Source organism: Mustela nivalis (genome assembly GCF_964662115.1).
Source record: "Mustela nivalis genome assembly, chromosome: 17".
Taxonomy (NCBI): Eukaryota; Metazoa; Chordata; class Mammalia; order Carnivora; family Mustelidae; genus Mustela; species Mustela nivalis.
The window spans coordinates 29,336,189-29,361,433 of record NC_139036.1 but is presented as its reverse complement, the minus strand read 5'-3'; the positions used below and the strand labels follow the sequence as shown (position 1 = coordinate 29,361,433).

Below are 25,245 nucleotides of genomic sequence, written 5' to 3'. Positions count from 1 at the left end.
TAGAACAGAGTAGTTTTGACATTGAAGAATGTCAAAATATCTATGAAGAATGGGTCAGGAGTAAGATAGAGAAAAGAATGGTGAGTGTTCCAGCTGAGGGAGATCAAAAAGAAGTACTTTTTGAATTAAACAGAGGAGTGTGATTCAGCACTTAGTTCTCCTCCTGAAACCAACATTGCATGTATGTTAACTAACTACAATTTAAATAAAAATTTAGAAAGGAAAAAAAGAGTGTGATTTAGAAAAAATAATTTCCTACCTTACTGAATGCTGATCATGATCATAGAGTGCTTAGGGAGGGGCACCTGGGTGGCTCAGTTGTTAAGCGTCTACCTTCAGCTCAGGTCAAAATCGCAGTGTCCTGGGATCAAGCCCCAGATTGGGTTTCTTGCTCAACGGGAAGCCAGCTTTTCCCTCTGCCTGCTGCTCTTCCTCCTTGTGTTCCTTCTCTCACTATCTCTTTTTGTCATAAATAAATAAAATCTTTAAAAAAAGAAAAAAAGAATGCTTGAGGGGAAAAAAAGAGAGGGAGAGGAGGCTTGAAAAAAAGAAGTAAAACCTTTAAAGAAATTGTCAAGTCTGTGTAAAATCTTACAATGGTCAAGGAATGGAATCTTAACTCATATCTCATTTAAACCCAGGTTTCCCTATTTGGATCCACCTAATGAGAGACTCATTTTGGAAGCTCTTAAACAACTTTACCAATGTGATGCTATTGACAGGTAAAACAACAACAACAACAACAAAAACCCAACCACAACAGATGTTAATCTCTGTTATATTTTAATTTTTAAAATTTTTTATTATTATTTTAAGTAAACTCTGTGTCACACATGGGGCTTGAACTCATGACCCCAAGATCAAGAGTCACATGCTTTACCAACTGAGCCAATCAGGCACCCCAGTCTCTTTTTTATTTTATTTACTTATTATTTATTTATTTGAGAGAGAGAGAGAGGGAGAGAGAGAATTGTGTGGGGGAGCAGAGGGAAGGAAGGACAGGCAGACTCCACACTGAGTACAGAGTCTGATGCATCACTTGATCCCATGATTCTGAGATCATGACCTGAACCAAAATCAAGAATTGGATGCTTATCTGACTTGAGCCCCTCAGGTGCCCCCCCATCTCTTTTTTCAAAGAGCATTCTTAATAGTTTCCTTTATCAGTAGAAAATGATTTGTTTGAATTGAATGGATTGTTTTATCTGAAATAAGACTTTGTCCTCAGGTTTTCTTTGCCACAATTCTGAATTTTAAAATTACATGATAAAACTGTATTTGTATTTGGTATTATTTAACAAGTAATTTTTGAGGACCATTTCAGTACCAAGGCTTTAAGTTGGGCATATGAAATAATAAGAGAGCCAGACCTTGTTCTTATGATTGTGTGTTGGGGAAAGATTTGGTAATTATCATTCTCTTATTTCTGCAAGGACATCCTCTTTGCTTCTGAAGCATTTTGTGTCTTTTATTATAGTACTTTATTCTGCCTCACTGTTTAGTTTTTTGGATGTATTGGCCCTTGAAAACAGGGAATATATCAGCTTTATGTTTTCTTTTATCAATGATCAGTGTGTTGTGTTTTTTATAGTGAATTTACGGAGTTGATTTAAGGTAATATAAACTATATGTGACTTATTTTAAATGATGAACATTTCATTTGTACTCCCAAGATAGAAAGAACTTAAGAACCTTATCTTTCTATTAAGGAGCGGCCATGTGACCAGGTTGGGTTTGTCTATGGTGGAATTTCCTCTCCCTCCACATCTGACATGTGCAGTAATAAAGGCTGCTTCTCTGGATTGTGAAGATCTACTACTTCCAATAGCAGCAATGTTGTCTGTGGAAAATGTCTTCATTAGACCGGGTAAGAAGTTTATGATGAGTTTTAAAAAAATTATAGACTTTATTTTTTAGAGCAGTTTTAGGTTTAAAGAAAAGTTGAGGATAAGTACAGACATGCAGAGTTACCTCATACTTAACATCTTTTGTTAGTGTGGTACATTTGTTATTATTGATGGGCCTGTATTGATACATGATGATTAACTAAGGGTCACTGTATTGTGTATTTGGGTTTTGACAAAACCCTGTATCTGTAGTAACACATTTCCACCGTTACAGTAATACACTAAAAAATTGCACTCCTCTAAACATCTCCTTGTTGTCCACCTATTCATCCCTATATCCCTTCTGCCAAGATAGCTTGGCAATGCACATTTAAGGTTCCTTGTTGTCAAAAAAAAAAAAAAAAAAAGGTTCCTTGTTGTCTTTTTAAAGTATAATAGTTCTTTTCTTTCTATTGTTTAGGATTTGTTTATATTTTCTCATATTGAAGGACATCTTGGTTGCTTTCAAGTTTCGGCAATTATGAATAAAGCTGCTGTAATCCATGTATAGGTTTTTGTGTGGACATAGGATTTCAACTCACTGTTGAGTTATGATACAACAATAGGTTTATATTTGTAAGAAACTATCTTCCAAAGTGTCTGCACAGTTTTGTGTTCTCACCTACAATGAGTCTGAGAATTCCTGTTGCTCTACATCCTCACAGGCATTTGGTGTTGCCATTGTTTTAGATTTTGACCATTCTAATAAGTGTTTAGCACTTGTTAGTAACTTGTTTTAACATGCAGATCCCTGATGACATATGATGTTAACCATCTTTTTATATGCTTATTTGTCATCTGTGGATTTTGTGTGTGTGTGTGTGTGTGTGTGTGTGTGTGTGTGTGTGAGGTGTCCATTTAGGTCTTTTTATTATGTTATTTTATTTTATTTAAAGATTTCATTTTTAAGTATTTTATTTTATTTTATTTTATATTTTATTTATATATTATATATATTATATACATTATATATATTTTATTATATATTTTATTTTATTTAAAGATTTCATTTTTAAGTAATCTCTGTACCCAGTGTGGGGCTCAAACTTGTAACCCTGAGATCGAGTTGCATGCTCTACCAACCAAGCCAGCCAGGCACCCCCAATTTAGAAAACTAAATTGGGTAGTTTTCTTATTGTTGAGTTTTAGGAGTTCTTTGTATATTTCAGATAACAGTCCTTTATCAGGTATGTCTTTTGCAAATATTTTTTCCAAGTCTATGGTTTGTCTTATCATACTTTTGACATTATCTTTCATAGAGCAGAAGTTTTAAATTTTAATGAAGTCCGGTTTTCAGTTACTTCTTTTATGGGTCATGTGTTTGGTGTTATATTTGAAAAGTCATCACCATACCCAACATCCTTTAGGTTCTCTCCTATGTTATCTTCTAGGAGTTGGATGTCCATTTTTTCTAACCCCATTTGTTCAAAAAGCTATCCTTCTTCCATTGAAATACCTTTCCCCCTTGTTAAAGATCATTTAACTAATTTGTGTGGGTCTGTTTCTGAGCCCTGTATTCTGTTCCATTGACCTCTTTTCCTACTCTTCTGTCAATATCACACTGTCTTGAATATTAGAGCTTTATAGTAATGAAGTTGGATAGGGTTAGTTTTCTGACTTTGCCCTTCCCCTTCAATTAGGGATTATGTCAAATCTGTAGATCAGGCTGGAAGAATTGATATTTTGACAGTATTGAGCCTTTCTATCCATGTACATGAAATATTTCCCCGTTTATTTAGATTCTCCAGTAATTCACTGGGCATTTTTATTACCATATATCTAGCCCTATGAGACATGAAACTGAGGATCAAAGAATTTTACATTTTGTTATTCTTTAACTTAGTTGTTTGAAATAGAGAGTTTATAATGTTCCTGGCTAAGAATTAATTTCCTTTCACTGGTAAAGGAAGATAGTATGGTGGACTTTTGCCCTGTTATAGTACATTAGTAATATATTAACTTTTCTTCCCTAGACTCAAAAGAAATGCAAGTTCAGCACCTGTATCTTAAGAGAATTGTTTTGAGGTTCAGACTTCTGCTTCTTTCATTTCTTGGTGTGTCTGTATGGGACACAACTTAGTTCTTCTCATAGCAGCTTTACTTTCTTCTAATGGGAGTAGGGGTAGGGTCAGAATGGTTTTTTGTTTGTTTGTTTGTTTTTAAGGAGCTTCTGGGAGAGCCTGGATGGCTTAGTTAGTTTAACTTCTGACTCTTGATTTTGGCTCTGGTCATGATCTCAGGGTTGTGAGATCATGCCCCTGTGATGGGTATGGAGCCTGCTTAAGGTTTTCTCTTGCCCTCTCCCTTCTGCCCCTCCCCCCTTGAGTGAATGAATATATATAAAAATAAATTTAAAAATAAATAAATAAAAGACCTTCTGAGTAGACCGTGTTTCTTGCCTATAGCCAAGACTAAAAATAGTGTGTGCTACCATAATGGCCATATCCCTTTTTAAGCTGTGAGTGTGTGTCCAGATTGGTTTGTTTATTGCCAAGATTGTAATGGAGAATACAGTTTTCTGTAAAAGTACTCTGTGGTTTAATCAGTGAGCTGCCTATCCTAAATAATTGTAGTCTTCTTTTCCCCTTCCCCCTAGATTGTAGTCTTCAGTGTCAGAATTTTGGTTCTAGTAATACCCCGAATTACAATTGTTCTTTTCTAGTAAAGAGTAATATGCAGGGGCGCTTAGGTGGCTCAGTCTGTTAAGTGTCAGTCTTTGGGTCAGGTCCTGATCCAGCCCCACCTCTGGCTCCTCAGTGGGAAGTTTGCTTCTTCCTCTGACCCTCCCCTCTCCTGCTCTCTCTCTCTCAAACAAATAAAATCTTAACAACAACAAAAAAAGATTCCATACAGTAAATAAGGTTGGCTGGGTGGTAGTTAGGGGATGGGTGAAATAGGTGAAGGGAATTAAGAAAAACAGACTTCAATTATAAAATAAATAAGTCTTGGAGATGAAAGCATAGTATAGAGAATGCAGTCAGTATTGTTGTACTAATGTTTTATAGTAACTGCACTTACTATGTTGAGTGTTGAGTAATGTATAGAATTGTTAAATCACTATGTTGTACAACTGAACCTAATGTAGCATTGTATGTCAGCCATCCTTTAATGATAATCTTTAAGTGAATAAGTCTAGCTGGGTTTCTAAGCTAAAAATACTCTAAAAACTAGTAAAGAGTATTGAGGTGAGAGTCCAGAGATCAGGGTTCTAACCTGACTCCACTGCAACCTAATTATCTGACTATTGACCTAGTTTTTCTGGACTTCATTTTTCATTTGTAAAATCAGGGAGTTAGATTAGATTAAGGTGATCCAATCTTACAGTCTTACAAGGGTAGAAAAAGGAACTGGTTTTCCTCCTTGGAACTTTTAAGTAGATGAAACCACTCTGGTGTTAGCTCTTTTTTTTTTTTTTTTAATTACCTTTTTATTGGAATACAATTTAAAAGTTACAGAAATGTTGAAAGTACAGTAAAGAATTTCCTTTATACCTTTTACCTAGTTTCATCAGTTTTTAACTTTTTTCTGTATTTGCTTTACTATTCTTTTTCTCTTTCTCTGTCTCTCTCTCTATATATATGTATGCATTTTATGTATTTTTAAGAGTCACTTAGGAACGTTACACTCCCTTACCACAAAATATTGATAACATATATTTACTAAGAATAAGGGCAGTCTCTTACTTAACCATAGTATATTTATCAAAATTAGGAAATTTAGTGTTGACACAATACTATTATCTAGTCCAGAGTCCATATTCAAATTGTCCTTTGTCCCTAGAATATACAGAAGTAGCTTTAGAATTCCTAAGATACACCACTGACAGCTTACAGTTTTTATTTATTTATGTTTAATTATTTTTTAAAGATTTCATTTATTTATTTGAGAGAGAGAGACACACACACACACACACACACACACAGAGCGACTGAGAGCACCATTGGGGGTGGGGGGAGGCAGAGGGAGAGGGAGAAAGAGACTCCCTGCTGAGTAGGAAGCCTGACTCTGCGTTCAATCCCAGGACCCTGAGATCATGACCTGAGCCAAAGGCAGAGGCTTTAACCCACTAAACCACCAAGGCATCCCTCAAATAAATAAATCTTAAAGAAAGCAATTGCCAACCCTTTCCCCCAAATGGCTATACCATTTTAAAATTCCATCAGCAATGTTTGCACCACATGTCTTCCTCAACATTTGGTGTTGCCTGTCATGTTATTTTACACATTCTATTATGTATTGGTGATCCCTTCTTATGGTTTCATTTGCATTTTCCTGCTGACTAATATTTTTGTGCATTCATGTGATTATTGGCCATTTATCTGTCTTCTTTGTGAATTGTCTGTTAAAATCTTTTATTCAGGTTTTAAATTTATTAAAAAATTATGGAATCTCAGAGATTTCAGTTTTTTCTGAATACAGGTTATTTGGTAGATAATGAGTTGCATGTAGTTGTTCCCACTCTGGGCTTTTCTGTTTACTTTCTGAACAGTGGCTTTTGATGATGAGGGCTTTTGAATTTTGGTAAGTTTAATATATCAGTTACTATTGTTGTGTTACTTTCTGAATGCTAAAAGATCTTTGCCTGCCCCAGAATCATGAAAATATACTTCCCTCTCATATTTCTATTGATACTTTCCTACAAGCTTTACATTATTGAGCTTTTAATATAATACAGTGATCCATCTGAATTTAAGCTTTGTATATGGTATGAGGTAGAGGTCTAGGTTACTTTTTTTCTCTGTGATCATCCACTTATTCCAGCACATTTATGGAAAAGATTTTTCCCTCCACTGAATTGCATTGATACCTTTTTAGAAAATCTAGGGACTATATATGTGTGACTGTTTTTTCTGGACTTTATTTCATTGATCTGTTTTTCCTTATGTCAGTGCCACTTAGTGTTGATTACACAGCTTTATGGTAAATTTTGAAATCAGATATTGTAAGTCTTTCAACATTGTGTTCCTTTTTTGATACTCTTTTGGTTATTCCATATTCCGTGCATTTTTATATAAATTTTAGAATCAGCATATCAGTTTTTTCAGGAAAAAGCCTGCTAGAATTTTGATAAGGATTGTGTTAAAGCCTTTATTCTTATTGCTGTTGCTTAACATGTCCTTGCTGTAGGGCTGATAATCATCTTTAATCACAGTTTACTCAATGAATATTTTATTGCATTGTGTAGAATACAGGAAAGCTTACAACAATTTAGTTCCATTCACTCCTCCATCATGTGTGCTACTGTTGTCATATAAATTACATTTACATATGTTATGAGCTTCAAATATAGTATTCAAATATAGTATTATAGTATTTCCTTTAAACCTTCTTATGTCTTTGAAAGAAGTTGAGAAGAAATGAAAAATTAAGTCCATTCCAGTACTGGAAGTAGAAGGTCAGGTATTGGTTTAAGCAATTTTTTTTCTTTTGAAGAGTTTATTTATTTATTTATTTTAGGGAGGGATAGTGCATGATGTGCCTGCCTACGTGAGCAGAGGGGAGGGGCAGAGGGACAGGTAGGGAGAGAGAATCTCAAGCAATCTGTGCTCTGAGCATTAAGGCTGAAGCCATTGTGGGGCTTAATCCCTCCTCCCTGAGATCATGACCTGAGCTGAAACCCAGAGTTGGTTGCTCAACCAGCCAAGCCACCCAGGCACCCCTGGTTTTAAAATTTTTGTTTAGAATCTTCTCTCTGTGGATGGATAGTTGACTCAACTTTTAGCTTTTTAGGTTGTTTAGGTCTTAGGGTTTTTTTTTTGTTTTATTTATTTATTTGTTTGTTTGTTTATTTATTTATGAGAGAGAGAGAAAGAGAACATGAGAGGGGAGAGGTCAGAGGTAGAAGCAGACTTCCTGCCAAGCAGAGAGCCGGATGTAGGACTTGATCATGGGACTCCAGGATCATGGCCTGAGCCAAAGGCAGTTGCTCAACCAACTGAGCCACACAGGTGCCCTTTTTTTTTAAGATTTTATCAGAGACAGTACGAGCAGTGGGGAGGAGGAGAGAGAGAGGGAAAAGCAGACTCCCTGGTGAGCAGGGAGCCTGATACAGGGCTCTACCCAGGGCCAAAGGCAGACACTTAATCAACTGAGCCACCCAGGTGCCCTGGTCTTAGGTTTTAATTATGTGGTGGTGGTGTTTTTTAAGATTTTATTTATTTATTTGTCAGAGGGAGCACAAGGAGGGAGAGAGGAAGGTAGAGAGAGAAGCAGGCTTCCTGCTGAGCAAGGAGTCCTACTCAGACTTGATCCCAGGACTCTGGGATTATGACCTGAGCCAAAGGCAACCCTTAACTGACTGAGCCACTCAGGCATTCCTGTTCTTTGTGTTTCTTTTAATCAAGTTCTAGAGTTACTTTTGATATCTTGAAGGCCTTTTTTGGGTCCTAACTTTAGGAAATATTATTTGAAAGTGACCTATATTTGAAGGCACTCAAGGAAAAGGGAGACTTCCCTTTGTTAGCTTAATACTTGGCTTTAGAGATCTGTGGACTCTTTAGAATATTCAAATAATATAGCCAATAAGATTATGTATTTTTTCTGTGCTTTTTTTTCTTAAGATTTTATTTATTTGAGAGAGAGGGAGAGTGAGAGGTAGAAGCAAATTCTCGGCTGAGCAGAGAGCAGGGCTCTTTCCCAGGACCCAGAAATCATGAACTGAGCTGAAAGCAGATGTTTAACCTATCCTGAGCCACCCAAGATTAAGTCTTGCCTTTGTGAAGCACTTGATGTGAATCATGTTAATGGATATGAAACATGAATTACCCCCAAAGCACCAAGGTAGCTCAGAGATTCAGTGTTTCTAGATTCCACAGAATAAAAATGCAACTGTGAAATAGCAATGGCCTTTTCTATTGTTATGAAAGAGACAGGATCGAGGTTTTTTTTTTTTCCTTTAGATACTGACCTAGGCTTCTTTTTTTAAAAATAGGTAGTACCTAGGTCCCTGGGTGGCTCCATTGGTTAAGCATCTGCATTTGGCTCAGGTCATGATCCCAGGGTCCTGGGATTAAGCCCCACATTGGGCTCCCTTCTGGGTTGGGGAGGCTATTTCTCCCTCTCCCTCTGCCCCTCTCCCTGCTCATGTGCTTTCCCGCTCACTCTCAAATAAATAAATAAAATCTTTAGGGACGCCTGGGGGGCTCAGTGGGTTAAAGCCTCTGCCTTCGGCTCAGGTCATGATCCCAGGGTCCTGGGATCGAGCCCTGCTTCAGGCTCTCTGCTCCGAGGGGAGCCTGCTTCCTCCTCTCTCTGCCTGCCTCTCTGCTTACTTATGATCTCTCTCTGTCAAATAAATAAATAAAATCTTTTAAAAATAAATAAATAAATAAATAAATAAAATCTTTTTAAAAAATAGGTAACACATGAGGTGTTATTGTCAAATATATTGCATTTCTATGTTAATAGGCCCAACAACACAATTTTATAGATAGTGTTTCAAGCAATTTCTTTTTAAATCACAGAAGGGGACATAATAGAAGAGATAATTATACTTTCTTATTTGCCAACATATTTACTTTTACCAGTATTCTTTTTCATTGTCATTTAGATTGCTCTCTGGTGTCACTTCCTTTCAGCCTGAATAACTTCCTTTATTATTTCCTGTAAGTCAGGTATGCCAGCAATGAATTCTTTTAGGTTTTGTTATCTGGGAATGTCTTTATTTTTCCTTCATTTTGAAAGATCATTTTGTTGGATATAGGATTCTTAGATAACAGTTTAGCACTAAATAAATATATTATCCCAGTTGTTTAGCATCCGTCATGTCTAATGAGAAGTCATTTGTTAATTTTATTGGCCTTCTCTTGTACATAATAAGTCGTTTTCCTTTTGCTGCTTTCAGTATTCTGGCTATTGTGAATCTGTGGGTCTTTTTGCTTTTATCTTTTTGGAGTTCATTAAGCTTCCTCTAATCAAAACTTAGATTAATGTTTTTCATCAAATTTTGGAATTTTTCTTCAACAATTATTTCCTTAAAATTTTTTCTACTCTTCCTCTTCTTTCCTTCTGGCAGTCCCATTACACAAGGTTCATGTGCTTACTGGTGTCCCACATTTCTCTGACACTGCTCATTTTTGATCATTCTCCCCCCCCCCCCCACTCTGTTCTTTGGATTGCATAATCTCTTTTGATCTATATTTTGCTGATTCTTTCTTCTTCCAGCCCAAATCTACTACTGAGCCCCACTTAGTGTAAGTTTTCGTATTTTTATTGCACATTTCAGTTCCAGCAGTCAGCTACTGGTTGATTGCAGGTCGTACTTAATACCTTCAAGCTAGTGATATTTTCACCCTTTACTGTTCAATCTGTGTTGTGTGGTTTAGAGACTGTTTTCATAGTTTAGAGTTTATGAGTTTGTCCTGTATTCAGCCATAGACCAGAGGCTCAGGTGTTCTCTTTCCTTTTGTACCTCCTCAGAAGGTACAACCTTGGAGGTCTATATAGTCTCTTAGAACATCGGGACAACTATGGGTTTAGTTGGTTTCTCTGATCTTTCTGTTAAGTTTTTGGCCGGCTTTACTTTCTTGCTGGCCTGCCTCTGTTGGTAACAGATTAAGTTATGAGTCTCCACTGATTGCTAGCTGATGGCCCTGTTGTTTTTGACAGTGCTCTAGGGGCATAAATTACTCTGTAGTTTGATCCAGATAAAGTTGGGCACCTTGGCAGGGGCAGAGTATTGCTGGTTTCTAGTGCCTCTGTGCTTTCCTGGGGAAAAACCTCTGTGCTATGGAGCAGGAGCTGGGAGTTGATTGGGAGTGGGCTCTTCAATGGCTGTCCCACCCAGATCCTCCTGTCAGAGCAGAAGCTTAAAGTGGGAGGAGGTGGGAACTGGTGCTTGGGTCACCACCACTGCCCAGTATACATTTTCCTTAGCATAAAGCTTGGTGAGACGGCATCTGTAGATATTCACCAGCTGCCAAAAACAAAAACAAAAACCTGATATAGTGGGAGCTACCACTCAGCTGCTGAACTCACTAGAACAGCTTTTCTGCAATACAGAGCTGTAAGGGAATGGAAAGCTGTAATTCACGATCTTTAGCTGTTCCCCCATTTATTAGCTGTTCGGCCTTGATCTTCCTTACAGAGTAGGAGCTGGAGGTGAGGGAAAGGCTGCCACTTTCAGGCTGCTGAGCCCTCTGGAATTGTCCTTCACACACAAAGCTATGGGGTGTTGAGCGTAGTTCCTACTCGAACGTGATCCTTCTTCTGTTCTTACGGAAGTCCATAGATTCAGTCAATCTCCAGAGACTTTGAATGATTGTTTTTGGTAATTTTGACTGGCTTAGCAGATGTCTGTCTGGGAGAGAGGTTTCACCCAACTCCTTACATCACCATTTCTGATATATGTACATAGTTAACAATTCAAACACTGCACAAAGAATTAAGTGAAGTATTCCTCTCCTAAGTCTTCCTCTCCTAAAGATGTCCTTAGGTCCGATTTGTAGAGGCAACAATTGCTACCATATATCTCAGTTCATAACTTAGAGAGAGATTATGGCCTATATATAAATACATAATTAATTTTTAAACTTGGATCATGAAGAACTTCAGCTGCTGCAAAATGCAGCTTCAGCTTTTGAGCATTTGACTTGCTAAGATCTTGTTACACCCAAAATGGATTAGCTTTCTAGATGCTTCTGTATGCATTTGTAGTCTTTATAGGTGAAACAGTCCTTTCTGGCTTGGGTTCTTTAGATCACCTAATTTAGTTTATCATATACTTACTGGTAAAACTGGGTAGTATTCTCACATCTAACATTAAGTTAAGATTATAAACATAAAGATGATCATTCTGTCAACATTTTTAGTGATCTGCCTTTTGCTGTAGTAAACTGTGTACAGGGTCCGCTAGTACAGATATTATTTTAGAAGTCAGACAATAGGGCACCTGGGTGGCTCAGTCGTTAAGCATCTGCCTTCCGCTCAGGTCATGATCCTGGGTTCCTGGGATTGAGCCCTGCATCGGGCTCTCTGCTAAGTGGGGAGCCTGCTTACCCCCCTCTCTCTGCCTGCCTCTCTGCCTACTTGTGATCTCTGTCTGTCAAATAAATAAATAAAATCTTTAAAAAAATATAGAAGTCAGACAATAGAGTGAGAGCTGTTAAATATTTTTTAGGTGGTGAAGAACATTGCCTTGAAATGGAACAAATTTAAACATTGGGTTGGTTCTGAAGTCTTTAATTATGTTAATTGTGACATTTTTAGAACTAAAGGGCATTTTATATGTATGTGACACTTGTGGCTTTATTCCTCTGTTTCGGCTCTGAGGATTGTTATTATTACTGAAATCCCCTGTGAAATAGTTTTGTTTTCTGTTCAATTGCTATATAGAAAAGTATTGAATTATCTTCCCAAATGGAGAAGTTCAGCTGATACAACTTGTTTTGCTGCTTCACCTTGTCACTTACAGTTCTTGCTTTAGAAGATCAACCTATTTGCAAGACATAAAACTGATAATAGCATTTCATCCGGGGAAAGATAATAAATTAAAGATAGTGACAAGTCTACTGGAAAGCAATTAAAGGTGAATAGTCAGACTGTTGTTTAGAGGATAAAATTGCTGAGATTGTAGGAACTGTGTGATATGGGTTTTGATTTTCCCATACATATCCTGAATTTACTATGGGACTTCAGCCTGTTTTAATTTTAATTCATTAGGTTTTTTTGTGGGGGGGAATTCAGGGAAAAGAAACAAAAATATGTTATCTATTCTCTTGACTTTGAGAATAATGGAGGAAGAAAGACAGAGAGACGGTAGCAACGTGGAATGGACAGCCAGGGAAGCAATATGCTGTCTGCATTTTTAAAAATGTGAGCAGGTAGCCACTTTAAACAACAGGGATCCAATACTAACGAGCAGAATTGATTTTCAGAAAATATGAGCTGAGCTTAAAATTGTAATCTATGCTAAAAGTTGTTGCCATTATACTGACATTTTAATAAGAGATGGTAAGCCACCTGTGTAAATTATGCTTGTAGGTGTCATAGCCAAATCGAATGGCTGGCTAGAGGCAGAGAAAGGAAGAACTGAGCCAAGGTAGGAAGCTTCTTTGAGGCTTTATAGCCCCGGGGTCCAAGGCAGCTGGTGTTCTACATTGCTATAGCACGAAACACAATTCAGGGATCCCGGAGCTCCTGCCTGATAGGCTTGTCTCCTGGTGTTGGTGGCCAGGACAGGGTGCTGCTCAAGTCTTGTGTGATTTGACTTTTGGCATAATACCTTTTGGGCAGTGGTGATTCAGTGCTTGAAATTAAATGTCTTGGCTTAAAAATCAGTTTCCCTGGGTGGTTCAGGAGATGAGAATTGTATTCTCACCTTGGCAGGGCTGTTTGTATTACAGGCAGGGCCTGTAATTAATCATATTCTCTCTCCTTTTGTTTCTAGGTAACAACTGCTTCCTTCACTTGTTACCTAGGTAACAAAGGTGGAAGCTACTTAAAGCCTGAGATGAAAGACTTTTTATCTTCATGGGTGTTTTTTTTTTATCAGATTGCTTTCCTCCTAATACCAGGAACTGCTGCTTTGCAGATTCACATCGTAGTCTATATATGCTGCTCTCTAGTATCAGGCATCATAGTGCCTATGCTAAATCGAGTTGTGATGGGTGTACTGACGGAATAGGAATTGTGGTATGATGTGATAGAATGAAGAAGCACTAGGAAATTTTGGGGGAAAAAAAAAAAGTGGGACTTTGAAAGAAATTTAGCTTGGGTAAAGTACTATTTGGAGAACTTGGTTGATCAGAGAGTATATCAATCCTGAGTAGGACTGGGTCAAAGTCAATAACAGATGAATCTCAAAAACATCAGATACATGAAGTACATTTATACAAAATTTAGAAACTTTTCTGTGGGGTTAGAAGTCAGGATATGGTTACCCTTGTGGAGGGGAACAGATAGTTATTGGGTATTTTGGTAGGTTGTTTTTGTTAACATTGAGGTGTACAGTTACAACCTGGTAGTTTTCTACATACATGTTTTACTTCAATAAGAAGTTTAAAAAAGAAAAGAAGAACTTATAGTAGTTCAGTTCTGCTTATATGGTAGTCCTGTCTAATTGCCCTTAATTAGAAACTGAATAAATAGGGACTGGTTAAATTGTGTTATGTTCTTTTACCCCTAGGGATACAATATAGCTATTTTGAGAATGAATAATTCTACATGTACTGACATGAAGCCGTTATTAAGTAAAGGAAGTTTCAAAACATATAACCCATTTTTATAAAAAATAAGCCATCATATACGGACACTGGTATATACATAGAAAATATCTTGAAGGCATCAGGGGAATACAAATCAAAACCACAATGAGATACTACCTCATACCAGTCAGAATGGCTAAAATTAACAAGTCAGGAAACAACAGATGTCGGCGAGGATGCAGAGAAAGGGGAACCCTCCTACACTGTTGGTGGGAATGCAAGCTGGTGCAGCCACTCTGGGAAACAGTATGGAGGTTCCTCAAAAAGTTGAAAATAGAGCTCCCCTACTACCCAGCAATTGCACTACTGGGTATTTATCCCAAAGATACAAATGTAGTGATCCAAAGGGGCAATTGCACCCCTAGCAGCAATGTCCACAATAGCCAAACTATGGAAAGAACCTAGATGTCCTTTGACAGATGAATGGATAAAGAGGATATGTTACGCGTGTGCATACACACACACAGTATGGAATATTACACAGCCTCAGAAAAATGAAATCTTGCCATTTGCAACCCTGTGGATGGAACTAGAGGGAATTGTGCTAAGCAAAATAAGTCAATCAGAGAAAGACAGTTATCATATGATCTCACTGATATGTGGAATTTAAGAATAAGGAAGAGGATCATAGGGAAAGAGAGGGAAACAATGAAAGAAGATGAAACCAGAGAGGGAGATGAACCATAGGAGACTCTTAATCTCAGGAAACAGTCAGGTTGCTGGAGGGGAGGGGATGGGGGAACGGGGTGACTGGGTGATGGACATTGGGGAGAGTATGTGCTGGGGTGAGTGCTGTGTATTGTATAAGACTGGTGAATCATAGGCTGTACCCCTGAAACAAATAATACATTATATGTTAATGATTTAAAAAATTTTAAATTTAAAAAACAAAAACATAATATCTGAAGGACACACATTTAATAATTAACAATGGTTAGCCTTGAGGATTGGTTTGTGGGTAATGTGACCAAGTGGGGAATGTTAAACTTTTATATAATGTTTTTATTTTTTTTATTTTTTTATTTTTTTAAAGATTTTTATTTATTTATTTGATAGACCGAGAGAGATCACAAGTAGGCAGAGAGGCAGGCAGAGAGAGAGGGGGAAGCAGGCTCCCTGCTGAGCAGAGAGCCCGATGTGGGGCTCAATCCCAGGACCCTGAGATCATGACCTGAGCTGAAGGCAGAGGCTTAAACCACTGAGCCACCCAGGCGCCCCTATATAATGTTTTTATTGTGAAGATGGGTTATTCTTATGATCAAAACAAACTTAAAAAATAAATTTTAAATACTATTTTAAAGGCAAATGTATTGGGAGAATTATTGTTACTATTCTTATTAAATCTCCAACATGGTTAAAAGAAATAAAGGAGTTGTGGGAGTAATTAGAGCCTCCCATCCCCCCAGAAGATTTACTATAGTTCCACCTTATTCCACTATAGATGATGAGGCAGATTTCTAATGACCTTGAGTAAACAAAACAAATATAGGCATTTGATGTAAAGTACAACTAAATTGCCTCTCTGATTGTCATTTTAGTTGATCCAGAGTATCAGAAGGAAGCAGAACAAAGACATCGAGAATTGGCAGCTAAAGCTGGAGGATTTAATGACTTTGCAACTTTAGCTGTCATCTTTGAACAGTGCAAATCAAGGTACGTGGAATAGTTCTGTGTACTAGAAAGTTGTCCGTTTGAATTATCGCTCCAGTATATATTTACTTTGTGACTTTAGACAATAAAATTCAGTGGGGGAACTACTGACCTCAAGGTATTTTTGTGAACATTAGTGAGATTTATCTATGCCAGATGGCTGTTACTAAGTGGGCATTTATTATTTAGTATTAGTTCTCTTCTTTCTTCTCTCCCTAAACCTTTCCTGAAGATAACCTTATCAAATTTTAGTTCTGTAGAAGTAGCTTCGATGAAAAAATGACTTGATATATTTGTTAAAAAGAAGAAATTCATTTGTTAATTATTTTTTAATTCCCTCAGGGGCACCTACCTTAGTTTTTTCAAATTCCTTGAAGTGCTTTCTCTGTAATTGGACAGGTCTCATAAAAGAACTGACTGTTGTTTGTTTGTTTCTAGTTTTGTAATAGAAAATGAGAGAATTAGACTGTCTTTTCTTTTTCTAAGGATTTTATTTATTTACTTGAGAGAGAGAGAGAGTGAGAGAGAAAGCATGAGAGGGGAGAGGGTCAGAGGGAGAAGCAGACTCCTTGCTGAGCAGGGAGCCCGATGTGGGAATCCATCCCAGGACTCCAGGATCATGACCGAAGGCAGTCACCCAACCAGCTGAGCCATCTGGGCACCCTGTCTTTCTTTTTTTAAGTAAACTCTGTGCCCCAACATGGGGCTTAATCCCATAACCCTGAGATCAGTAGTAACATGCTTTACTGAGTGAGGCAGCCAGGTGCTCCTGTTAGACTGTCTTTCACTTATAGAAGTTATTTCAGGAAACCAATATTTTTGTTTTGCAGTGGAGCTCCAGCTTCATGGTGCCAAAAACACTGGATTCACTGGAGATGCTTATTTTCTGCATTTCGTGTTGAAGCTCAACTTCGAGAACTAATCAGGAAGCTTAAACAGGTAATTACTACAATGATACTTTTCTTGAGTAGCATTTTGGCAAGATTCTCTGAGTATGGTCTTCCAAACTATGGAAACTATAAGGTGTTCTGATCTGTGGTTTGTAGGAATAGGCCCCATTCCTAAATGTGTGTGAGTACCAAGCTCTGTTACCTCTTGTATCCTTTCGGGAGGTTTTTTTCCTGGTCTTTGGTAATTTCCTCACATTTATATGCTAACCAGTGCTCAGCTAAACACTTGTGGAGGCTCTTCTGCAAATCTTTGGAGTTCTGTCTCTGTCAAATTCTCTTCTTTCCTGAACTCTTGGCATCACAGTTCTTTCTCTTTATGTTTTGTAAATTCTTAAAATTTTTTAAAGATTTTTTTTATTTATTTGACAGAGAGAGAGATCACAAGCAGGGGCAGCGGCAGAGGGAGAGGGAGAAGCAGACTCCCCACTGAGCAGGGTCGCGAATGTAGGGCTTGATCCCAGGATCCGGAGATCATGACCTGAGCAGAAGACAGACGCGTAGCCAGCTGAGCTACCCAGGTGCCCCAGCTCTGTCTCTCTAGCTCAGGGAGTTCTCCAGGTTCCACTTGGGTTTTTCCTTCCTTGAGCCTTCATCCAGAATCTCTTTCAAAGTTGACTGTCAGCTGGGGCAGTTGGGCTTACTTCCTTTATTTCTGAGAGATCACTGTCCTTTATTGCTTGATAATTCAGTGTTTTGAAAATCATTACTTCATGTATTTTGTACATTTTTGGTTGTTTCAAGGAGAAGAGTAAGTCTGATTTCTTTCTCTTCTTTAAGATTTATTATTTATTTATTTATTTATTGGAGAAGAGCGAGAGGGAACACATGTGCAGTCGAGGGGAGGAGCAAAGGGAGAGGGACAAGCAGCCTCTGAGCTGAGTGTGGAGCCTGTCATGCAGCTCGATTCTACGACCCTTGATATCATGACCTGAGCTGAAATCATGAGTCAGATGCTTAAATGACTGAGCCACCCAGGCGCCCCAAATCTGATCCCTCTTACTTCATATTGTCCAGAAACAGAAATCTCTAGAAATGTGTAGTTTTCAAAATAAAAGATTATTTCACATTATTCTGTGATATTACCACTGTATATATATTATTTCTATAGCAAAGTGATTTCCCAAGAGAGACCTTTGAAGGCCCGAAACATGAAGTACTACGAAGATGTCTTTGTGCAGGCTATTTCAAAAATGTAGCTCGAAGGTAAGCAATATGAGCTTGAGAAATGGATAAGAAATACTACTGTATTTGATTGACTACAATGTTGAACTATTTAATATTAAAGATTGATGATTTATTTAAGCTCTGTGATGATGATGAAAGCAATTGCAATGACTCCATAATTGTCACTTGTGGAGGGGGAGCTGCAGTGGCTCAGAGTGGGATATTGGAGCTCAAGTTCAGTAAGAGGGCGTTTGTAGGACAGCTGTCTAATGTGGGATATCAGCACCTTAGTTGAGTGACAAGAGCTTTCTTGCAGAGGGGTGACTCTGTGTGGAATATGAAAGACAAACATGTTGAGCATGGCATCTCTGAGCAAGAATAGCTTTGTGTGGAGTGTCAACAATTAAGCAGGATGGGGGAGGCACTCATATGGGAGGTGTTTGGTGTTGAGTTTAGAGTCTGAGTGCAGTGAGGGAGGGCATCTTCTTAGGGAAAGGGATAACAATGGTGATGATGAGAGACTCATTATATACAAAGGAATTGATCACATAATTAAATAAATTTAGGAATGGTAAAGGGAGTATTAGAAATACTGAAAGGGAAAAAATGAGAATGAGCCTTGTGGTGTTGGATTGGAATTTCAGGTCTCATTGTGAACTTACGGTTTTCAGTATAGTTAGATGGATGGATAGACAGATTTGGGAATAAAAATAGATGTTACTGTGTATATTTATAATATGTATTTGTATGTGTGTAAATATTTATATACAAATATACCCTAGCTCTGAGATGGACTAGGAGCAATAACACCATAATAGCAATGAATATACTTAGTTCCCGGATCTTGACTTTAAACAACCATCTGCTGCATAAAGGACTTAGAGCTGTTTGAAGAAATAGGGATGGGAAAGTACAAGATGAGCCCAGAACATCATATTTTGCCAGCAAACAAGAAGTGATCGATGAGGTTTTAGGCCATGTTGGAAGTACACTGGAGCTAGCTTGAATAGGCCCCAGCTGATCCAATATAGGATATTCTAAGCATCAAAATAAATAATGATAGTAATGGATTATGTAGCCCATTAAATAAAATGTGAAACCATGGGTCTATAGTCATATAAATTAATAAATGTGTAAATTAAAAGTTTAATGACAAATAGAATTAGTTGAGTACCTCTCCACAAAAGTCTTATTAATTACAAAGGGAAAGGGGAAAAGTAACTTTTCATAGAGAAGCCTGGCAGATGCTACCCAAATGAAGCCATCAAAGTGAACACCATCAGTAATGAAACAAATTGAAATCATGTTCTTCCTGCTAGGATATAATGAAAAATACAGCTTCACTTCTGTGATGTTCTTGCCAAAGATGCATAACCTAAATCTAATCATCCTGAAACAAACAAACTCAAATTGAGGGCCACACTACAAAATTACTATTCAAAAAGTTGTGAAGATCATGAAGGTAGAAGACTGGGGGAGTATGCCAGATGAAGGAGACTAAGGGTACATGAAAAATAAAATTAATACCTGATTGTGAATTGAATTCTTTTGCTATAAAGGATATTATTAGGACATTTGGATAAAACTTTATTGGGGTCTGAGGATTAGATGTTGGTCATGTATCAGCGTTAATTCCCTGGTTGTATTATGTATTATGGTCATGTAGTAGAATATCCTTGATTATAGAAAATATACATTGAGATATTTGTGGATGATGGGGCATAAGGTTGGAAACTAACTCAGATGGTTCAAGTAAATTTTTTGTACTGTATAGTATATAAACAATTATAATGCAGTCTGATCTGAGTTATAATGGAAATATTTATAAAGTATTATAGGAAATCCTGTGGTGATGATTGAACTACTGCTAATATTTTGACAAGTTTTTGGAATAACATTTATATAAGGAAGTATAAAAAACGATAGGAATTTTTAAAAAAAGATTTTATTTATTTATTTGAGAGAGAGAAAGAGCATGGGGGTGGGGTGTGGGAAGAGGTAAGGGGACAGAGAGAAGCAGGCTCCTTGATGAGCAGGGAGCCCAACATGGGGCTCAATCCCAGGACCCTGGGATCATGACATGAGCTGAAGGCAGATGCTTAACCTACTGAGCCACCCAGGCGCCCCAGAAGAGGATAGGAATTTGAAGTTAAGAACGTGAATTAGAGAAATGTTAGATGCAATGTTCTAATTATCAGATTTTAGAAGAATGAAAATTATCCCTTTAAAAAGAATTGTAGCATACTATAAAGAACACTGTATTTAAGTCAGAAGACCTATGTTTGGGTCTTGCTTCCACCATACATTAACTCTGTGATCTTTAGAAGGCTAGTTGGTTTATTTGAATCTCAGTTTTGACTTCTTAATAAAAGTGACTTGCTCACAGAACTCACAGGTTGTTTTGAGGCTTTATTATAAAATCATTTTGGAAACTTTAAAGCACAAATATAATATTACTGTTAATATTTCTATATTAACCAGAAATATTTGTACTTAACTAAAATGACTGTTTAGGTTGTATGTAATGAGAAGTTGTATCATTATTTAAGAGGAGTTGGTAGAAAAGTTATAGTGACACTTGAAAAAGTTTAAACTTATGCTTATAACATTCTGTGGTGGAACATATTATAATTGTTTATTGTTAGATTTGGTGCTCTACTTATTTCATTGTTTTCTGTTCTTGTCTTTATCCTTTGGGGTTTTTTGTTACTGTTGTTTAGATCCGTTGGGAGAACATTTTGCACCATGGATGGGCGTGGAAGCCCAGTTCACATTCATCCTTCCTCAGCAGTAAGTGCCTTATTATTATTAAAGTGTCCTATTTTTAATAAAGGAAAGAAATTTGTAAAGATGTAGGACTAAGTCATGCATTAATGTCTTCTACTTTTCACTTTGAGGTTACATTTAGCATATATCTTTATTACATAAAGCTGTAAAGGTACTGGTTGGCCCATGCCCTCTGTTTGATTGAAGAATATAGGAATTAATTCAGAAGAGTTTGAGCTGTTAGTATGTGGCTGGTCAGATGTGGAATGAGACAAGTTACTGAGTTATCATCCTTAAATGAATTCTTTTGTATAGCTTCATGAACAAGAAACCAAACTCGAATGGATCATTTTTCATGAGGTATTAGTTACCACGAAAGTCTACGCAAGAATTGTGTGTCCAATCCGTTATGAATGGGTGAGAGACTTGTTACCCAAGTTGCATGAATTTAATGCACATGATTTGAGCAGTGTGGCCCGACGTGAAGTGAGAGAAGATGCAAGAAGGAGATGGACAAATAAGGAAAACGTAAAGCATCTAAAGGGTGAGTCAGCCACTTCTTCTAGTGATATAAGTCCAAGGAGCATAAATGTCCAAATTCTCATATAATTATAGAAATACTATTAGAGAACATAGACTCTGGCTCTGTCTCTTTAGAAAGCAGAGTTGTCATGAGTCTCAGACTTTGTTACTTTGACTTCCTTCTTTCCTTCCAGTTAATCATGTTTTCCTTAACCCCTCTGTCCAACAACATTATTAACAACAGTATCTGTTGAGCTTTTACCATGTGCTAACAACTGGCATTACCCCATTGAGTTTTCACAATAACCCTATGAGGTAAGTACATATCCCAACTTTTTAGATGAGGAAATAATTAGCAGTTACAGTAATTTGCTGAAAATCCTGTAGCTGATAATTCGTGAGTCTGGATTTTGAATCCAAGGAAACTGACTTGATGGCCTATACTCTTTTTTTTTTTTTCCCCTTAAGATTATTTATTTATTTGAGAGAGAGAACACAAGCAGCGGGATTGACAGAGGCAGAGGGAGAAGCAGGCTCCCTGCTCAGCAGGGAGCCCAATGCAGGACTCGATCCCAGGACCCCAGGATCATGACCTGAGCCATAGGCAGATGCTCACTGACTGAGCCATCCAGGCACCCCTTGGTGGCTTATACTCTTAATCATAATACCATACTGCTTCTCAGTACTCCTTTGCTATTTTTATTTTGTTTATAAAATTTAGTGAACAGTGGGTGCCTGGGTGGCTCAGTTGTTAAGCATCTGCCTTTGGCTTAGGTCATGATCCCAGGCTTCTGGGATCAAGCCCAGCATTGAGCTCCCTGCTCAGTGGGAAGCCTTCTTCTCACTCTTCCACTCCCCCTGTTTGTGGTCCCTCTCTCACTGCCTCTCTTACTTTGTCAAATAAGTAAATAAAATCTTTTAAAAAATTAATTTTTGTGAACTATTACTTCAGAACATCTTTTTTTTGCCTAGGGGATTTTCTGTGAAATGTTAGATCCCAGTTGGGAGGTATAAACAGTTATACTGAACTAGGACAGAAAGCTTAATTTTCAGCTCACAAATACAAAAAGCTTTTCAGTAAAGCTTTCTGGTCATGATTTTAATTTTAATTAGAATTCTGGGCCTAATTTTAATAAAATTTATTTATTTATTTTATTTGGGTGGGGCACACGTTGGGAAGAGGGGAAGGGGCATAAGGAGAGAGAAAATCTCAAGCAGACTCCATGCTAATCTAGGGCTTGATCTCTCAACCCTATGATTATGACCTGAGCCAAAATCAAGAGTCAGGCACTTAACCCACTGAGGTTCCCAGGTGTACCTACGATTTTATAATAAAGGTCAACTTAGGGTAGAAAGACCAATGCCTTTTAAAAAATAGATCTGTTGAAATCAGTGGTTGTCAGGAACTGGGAGTGAGAGGAGAGGTTGACTACAAAGAGACAGGAGGGAATTTGGGGGGTTGAGGGTTCTGTCTCTTGATTTTGGTCACAAACTGAGTATAATGTACTTGTGAAAATTTGTAGAACTGTACACTAAAAAGGGTATATTTTATTGTTGATAAATTATACATTAATTTTTTAAATGAAAAAAAGAAAATATGTAAACTATGTAGCCACATACCAAAACATTAAGATATATAAACAATAGGAAAATGTAAATATAGATACCTCCTGACACATTTTCATCAGCATTACCATTCCCCCTACAATATATATTGTCATGAAGACCTAACAATATACAATTGGCCAGAAAAAATGAGGGTCATGTCCTCTGCATTTAGTAACATTTATTCATGCCCTCAGCTGGAATTAGGTCTAATTCCAAGGACCCATGTTAATTCTCATTACTAATGCAAAAACTTGAGTCTAAGGCAGTGAGGCTCAGTTGGTTAAAGCATGGAACTCTTGATTTTGGCTCAGGTGATGATCTCAGGGTTGTAAGATCAAGCCCCAAGGATGTAAGATCAAGGCCCGCATTGACTCCACAATGAGCTTGGAGCCTGCTTGGGATTCTCTCTTCCTCTTCTGAAGCTGATTGGGAGAAAATTGTATTATCCTTTTTTAACATCATGAGAAATAGAGTGGTAAGAAATTTTTCCCAAGATCTGGAAGGGTCTTCAGAAATGTAATGTTTTGTTGCAGTGTATAACTACATGTTTGAATTAGGATCGGTTATTCTAACATTCAGGCCTTCATACTTGCATTTCTTTCTCTCTTCCTTTTCTTCCCCTTCCCTCTCTTTCTTTCTTATTTTTTAATCATAGACTACTACTTTCTTTTAAAAGGACAAACTTTAATTTCCCTTTTTTCCCCCCGTGTAACATTGAAAAATCAGGGCTTCTCCTTCTCTTAACATTACTTGTATTGAATTTCACAATTAAAGTCTTACTGGATTAATTTGTAACATTTTCAGATGGAATCTCAAAAGAAGTCCTAAAGAAAATGCAAAGAAGAAATGATGATAAATCCATATCAGATGCACGTGCTCGTTTCCTTGAGCGAAAGCAGCAGAGGTCCCAGGATCACAGTGACACACGGAAGGAAACAGGCTAAGCAGTGAACCCTGCAATTCAGGAAGTAGGAAAAGCAGCCAGGAAATGTGCTTCTACTTTGCCATTTATATCAGACAGCAGTACCAAGAGGAAGTGGTCAGCAGCTGTTATTAGCATACAAGCTAAAAGCAAATAAAAGTTCATCAGTACCAATAAATGGAATTTTCAAAGAAAACATTGAGTTGCCATTGTCATAGGCAATGATATATGAAACCAATGAAAGACAATACATGTGATATTTTCCTCACTTCAATTTTGCTGGCCTTAACTGGTATCAAATGCTGTCATTGAGATATTTTCAAAGAACATTGAATTGTATTTAATCAGCGTGTATTCCATTTGCATTTGAAGCATTAAAAATTATTTTCCTTAAATCTCTTTAAGGCCTTCTTGTTGCTATTAGAATAGTATTATTTCAGGTTATCAGGTATATGACCAATTCCTTCAGAAGGCTGAATATAAGAGGTTTTTACTCAGCAATACTTAGATGTCTAACTGTTTAATTGCTACAGAGCTTTATAGATATTTAGAGAAAAGATTTAATCAATTAGTAAATAAGAAAATTGCCTATGGCAAGTTTCTTTGTTGAATTAATATTAATCCTTAAATTGATTTTTCTGGGATTATACAAATTCCTTTTTATATAAAAATATATTGTTTAAAACAGTAGCTATAGCCATTAACCAAAGGACAGATGATATATATGTTTTTGTTTTTTTTTAGCTGTCCCTACATACTTGTATCAGCACCACTATGTAGGTGTGACAGTGTTTCAAACAGCCCCTCCACCTGACCTGCTCTCTTGCCTCCAGCTGCTTGGGTAGGACCCTTTAAACATCTGTTACACTGATATTGAGATAGAGTTTTTCAAAGCAGCCAACACTATATCACCAGTGTTTCAGATTGGAACCTTGAGGCTAGTTAGTATCACACTCAGGCCACTCTCAGCACTTGCCCACTCTGTTGTTTACTGCCTCGTATTCTAGTTATTTGTGTATTTGTCTGTCTCCCCCCACTAGATTATACGCTCCTTGTGGGCAGGGACTATGTCTTTCTCATCTTTGTATCTTTCATGGCACCTAGCACAGTGCTTTGCACATAGTAGCCACTCAATGTTTGTTAAATAAAGCTATTAGTGTCATTAAAATTCAAAAGGTAGTATAATGTGTGTTTTTAGATATTGTTTGTAAAAATTCAAAATCTAAAATTTTCATAGGTAACTAACTCTTTTACAGTTATTTCCTTTGGTGTCTAAACAGTTTCCTTTTCAGTATTAGAAACTTGAGCCTTTATTGAAAATCACTTAAGGACCCAAATCTCTGTGTTCTTAAAGTAAGGTGAGTGATGATGGTTCCTCTAACATTCCCAGCATTGTTGCTTTGTCCGTTGTAATCTTCAGTGCTCTTGACACTATTTCAGCACATTCATTTTACCAGGTTCTCTTCTCAAGTCTGTGTATCAGTATATTTCCTTAGATGTGGAAGGGGTATATGTAGATTCTTAGAATAAATGCTCTTTCATTTCAGTAAATATTAACCATACATTCCATATCT

General features: G+C 37.3%; 1 protein-coding gene across 2 annotated transcripts in view; it reads left to right on the top strand.

Annotated features, from left to right (window-relative positions):
- Positions 1-24,846, top strand: part of DHX40 (DEAH-box helicase 40) — a 43,917-nt gene extending 19,071 nt beyond the window's left edge. For both annotated transcript variants that reach the window (XM_082705902.1, XM_082705901.1), the window contains 8 exons: positions 642-722; positions 1,710-1,867; positions 15,628-15,742; positions 16,570-16,678; positions 17,798-17,892; positions 20,574-20,643; positions 20,935-21,163; positions 23,554-24,846. In XM_082705902.1, coding sequence (XP_082562028.1) covers positions 642-722; positions 1,710-1,867; positions 15,628-15,742; positions 16,570-16,678; positions 17,798-17,892; positions 20,574-20,643; positions 20,935-21,163; positions 23,554-23,693 — 997 coding nt within the window. In that variant the 3' untranslated portion in view covers positions 23,694-24,846. The remainder of the gene's footprint in view (positions 1-641; positions 723-1,709; positions 1,868-15,627; positions 15,743-16,569; positions 16,679-17,797; positions 17,893-20,573; positions 20,644-20,934; positions 21,164-23,553) is intronic.
- The last annotated feature ends 399 nt before the right edge of the window (positions 24,847-25,245 follow it).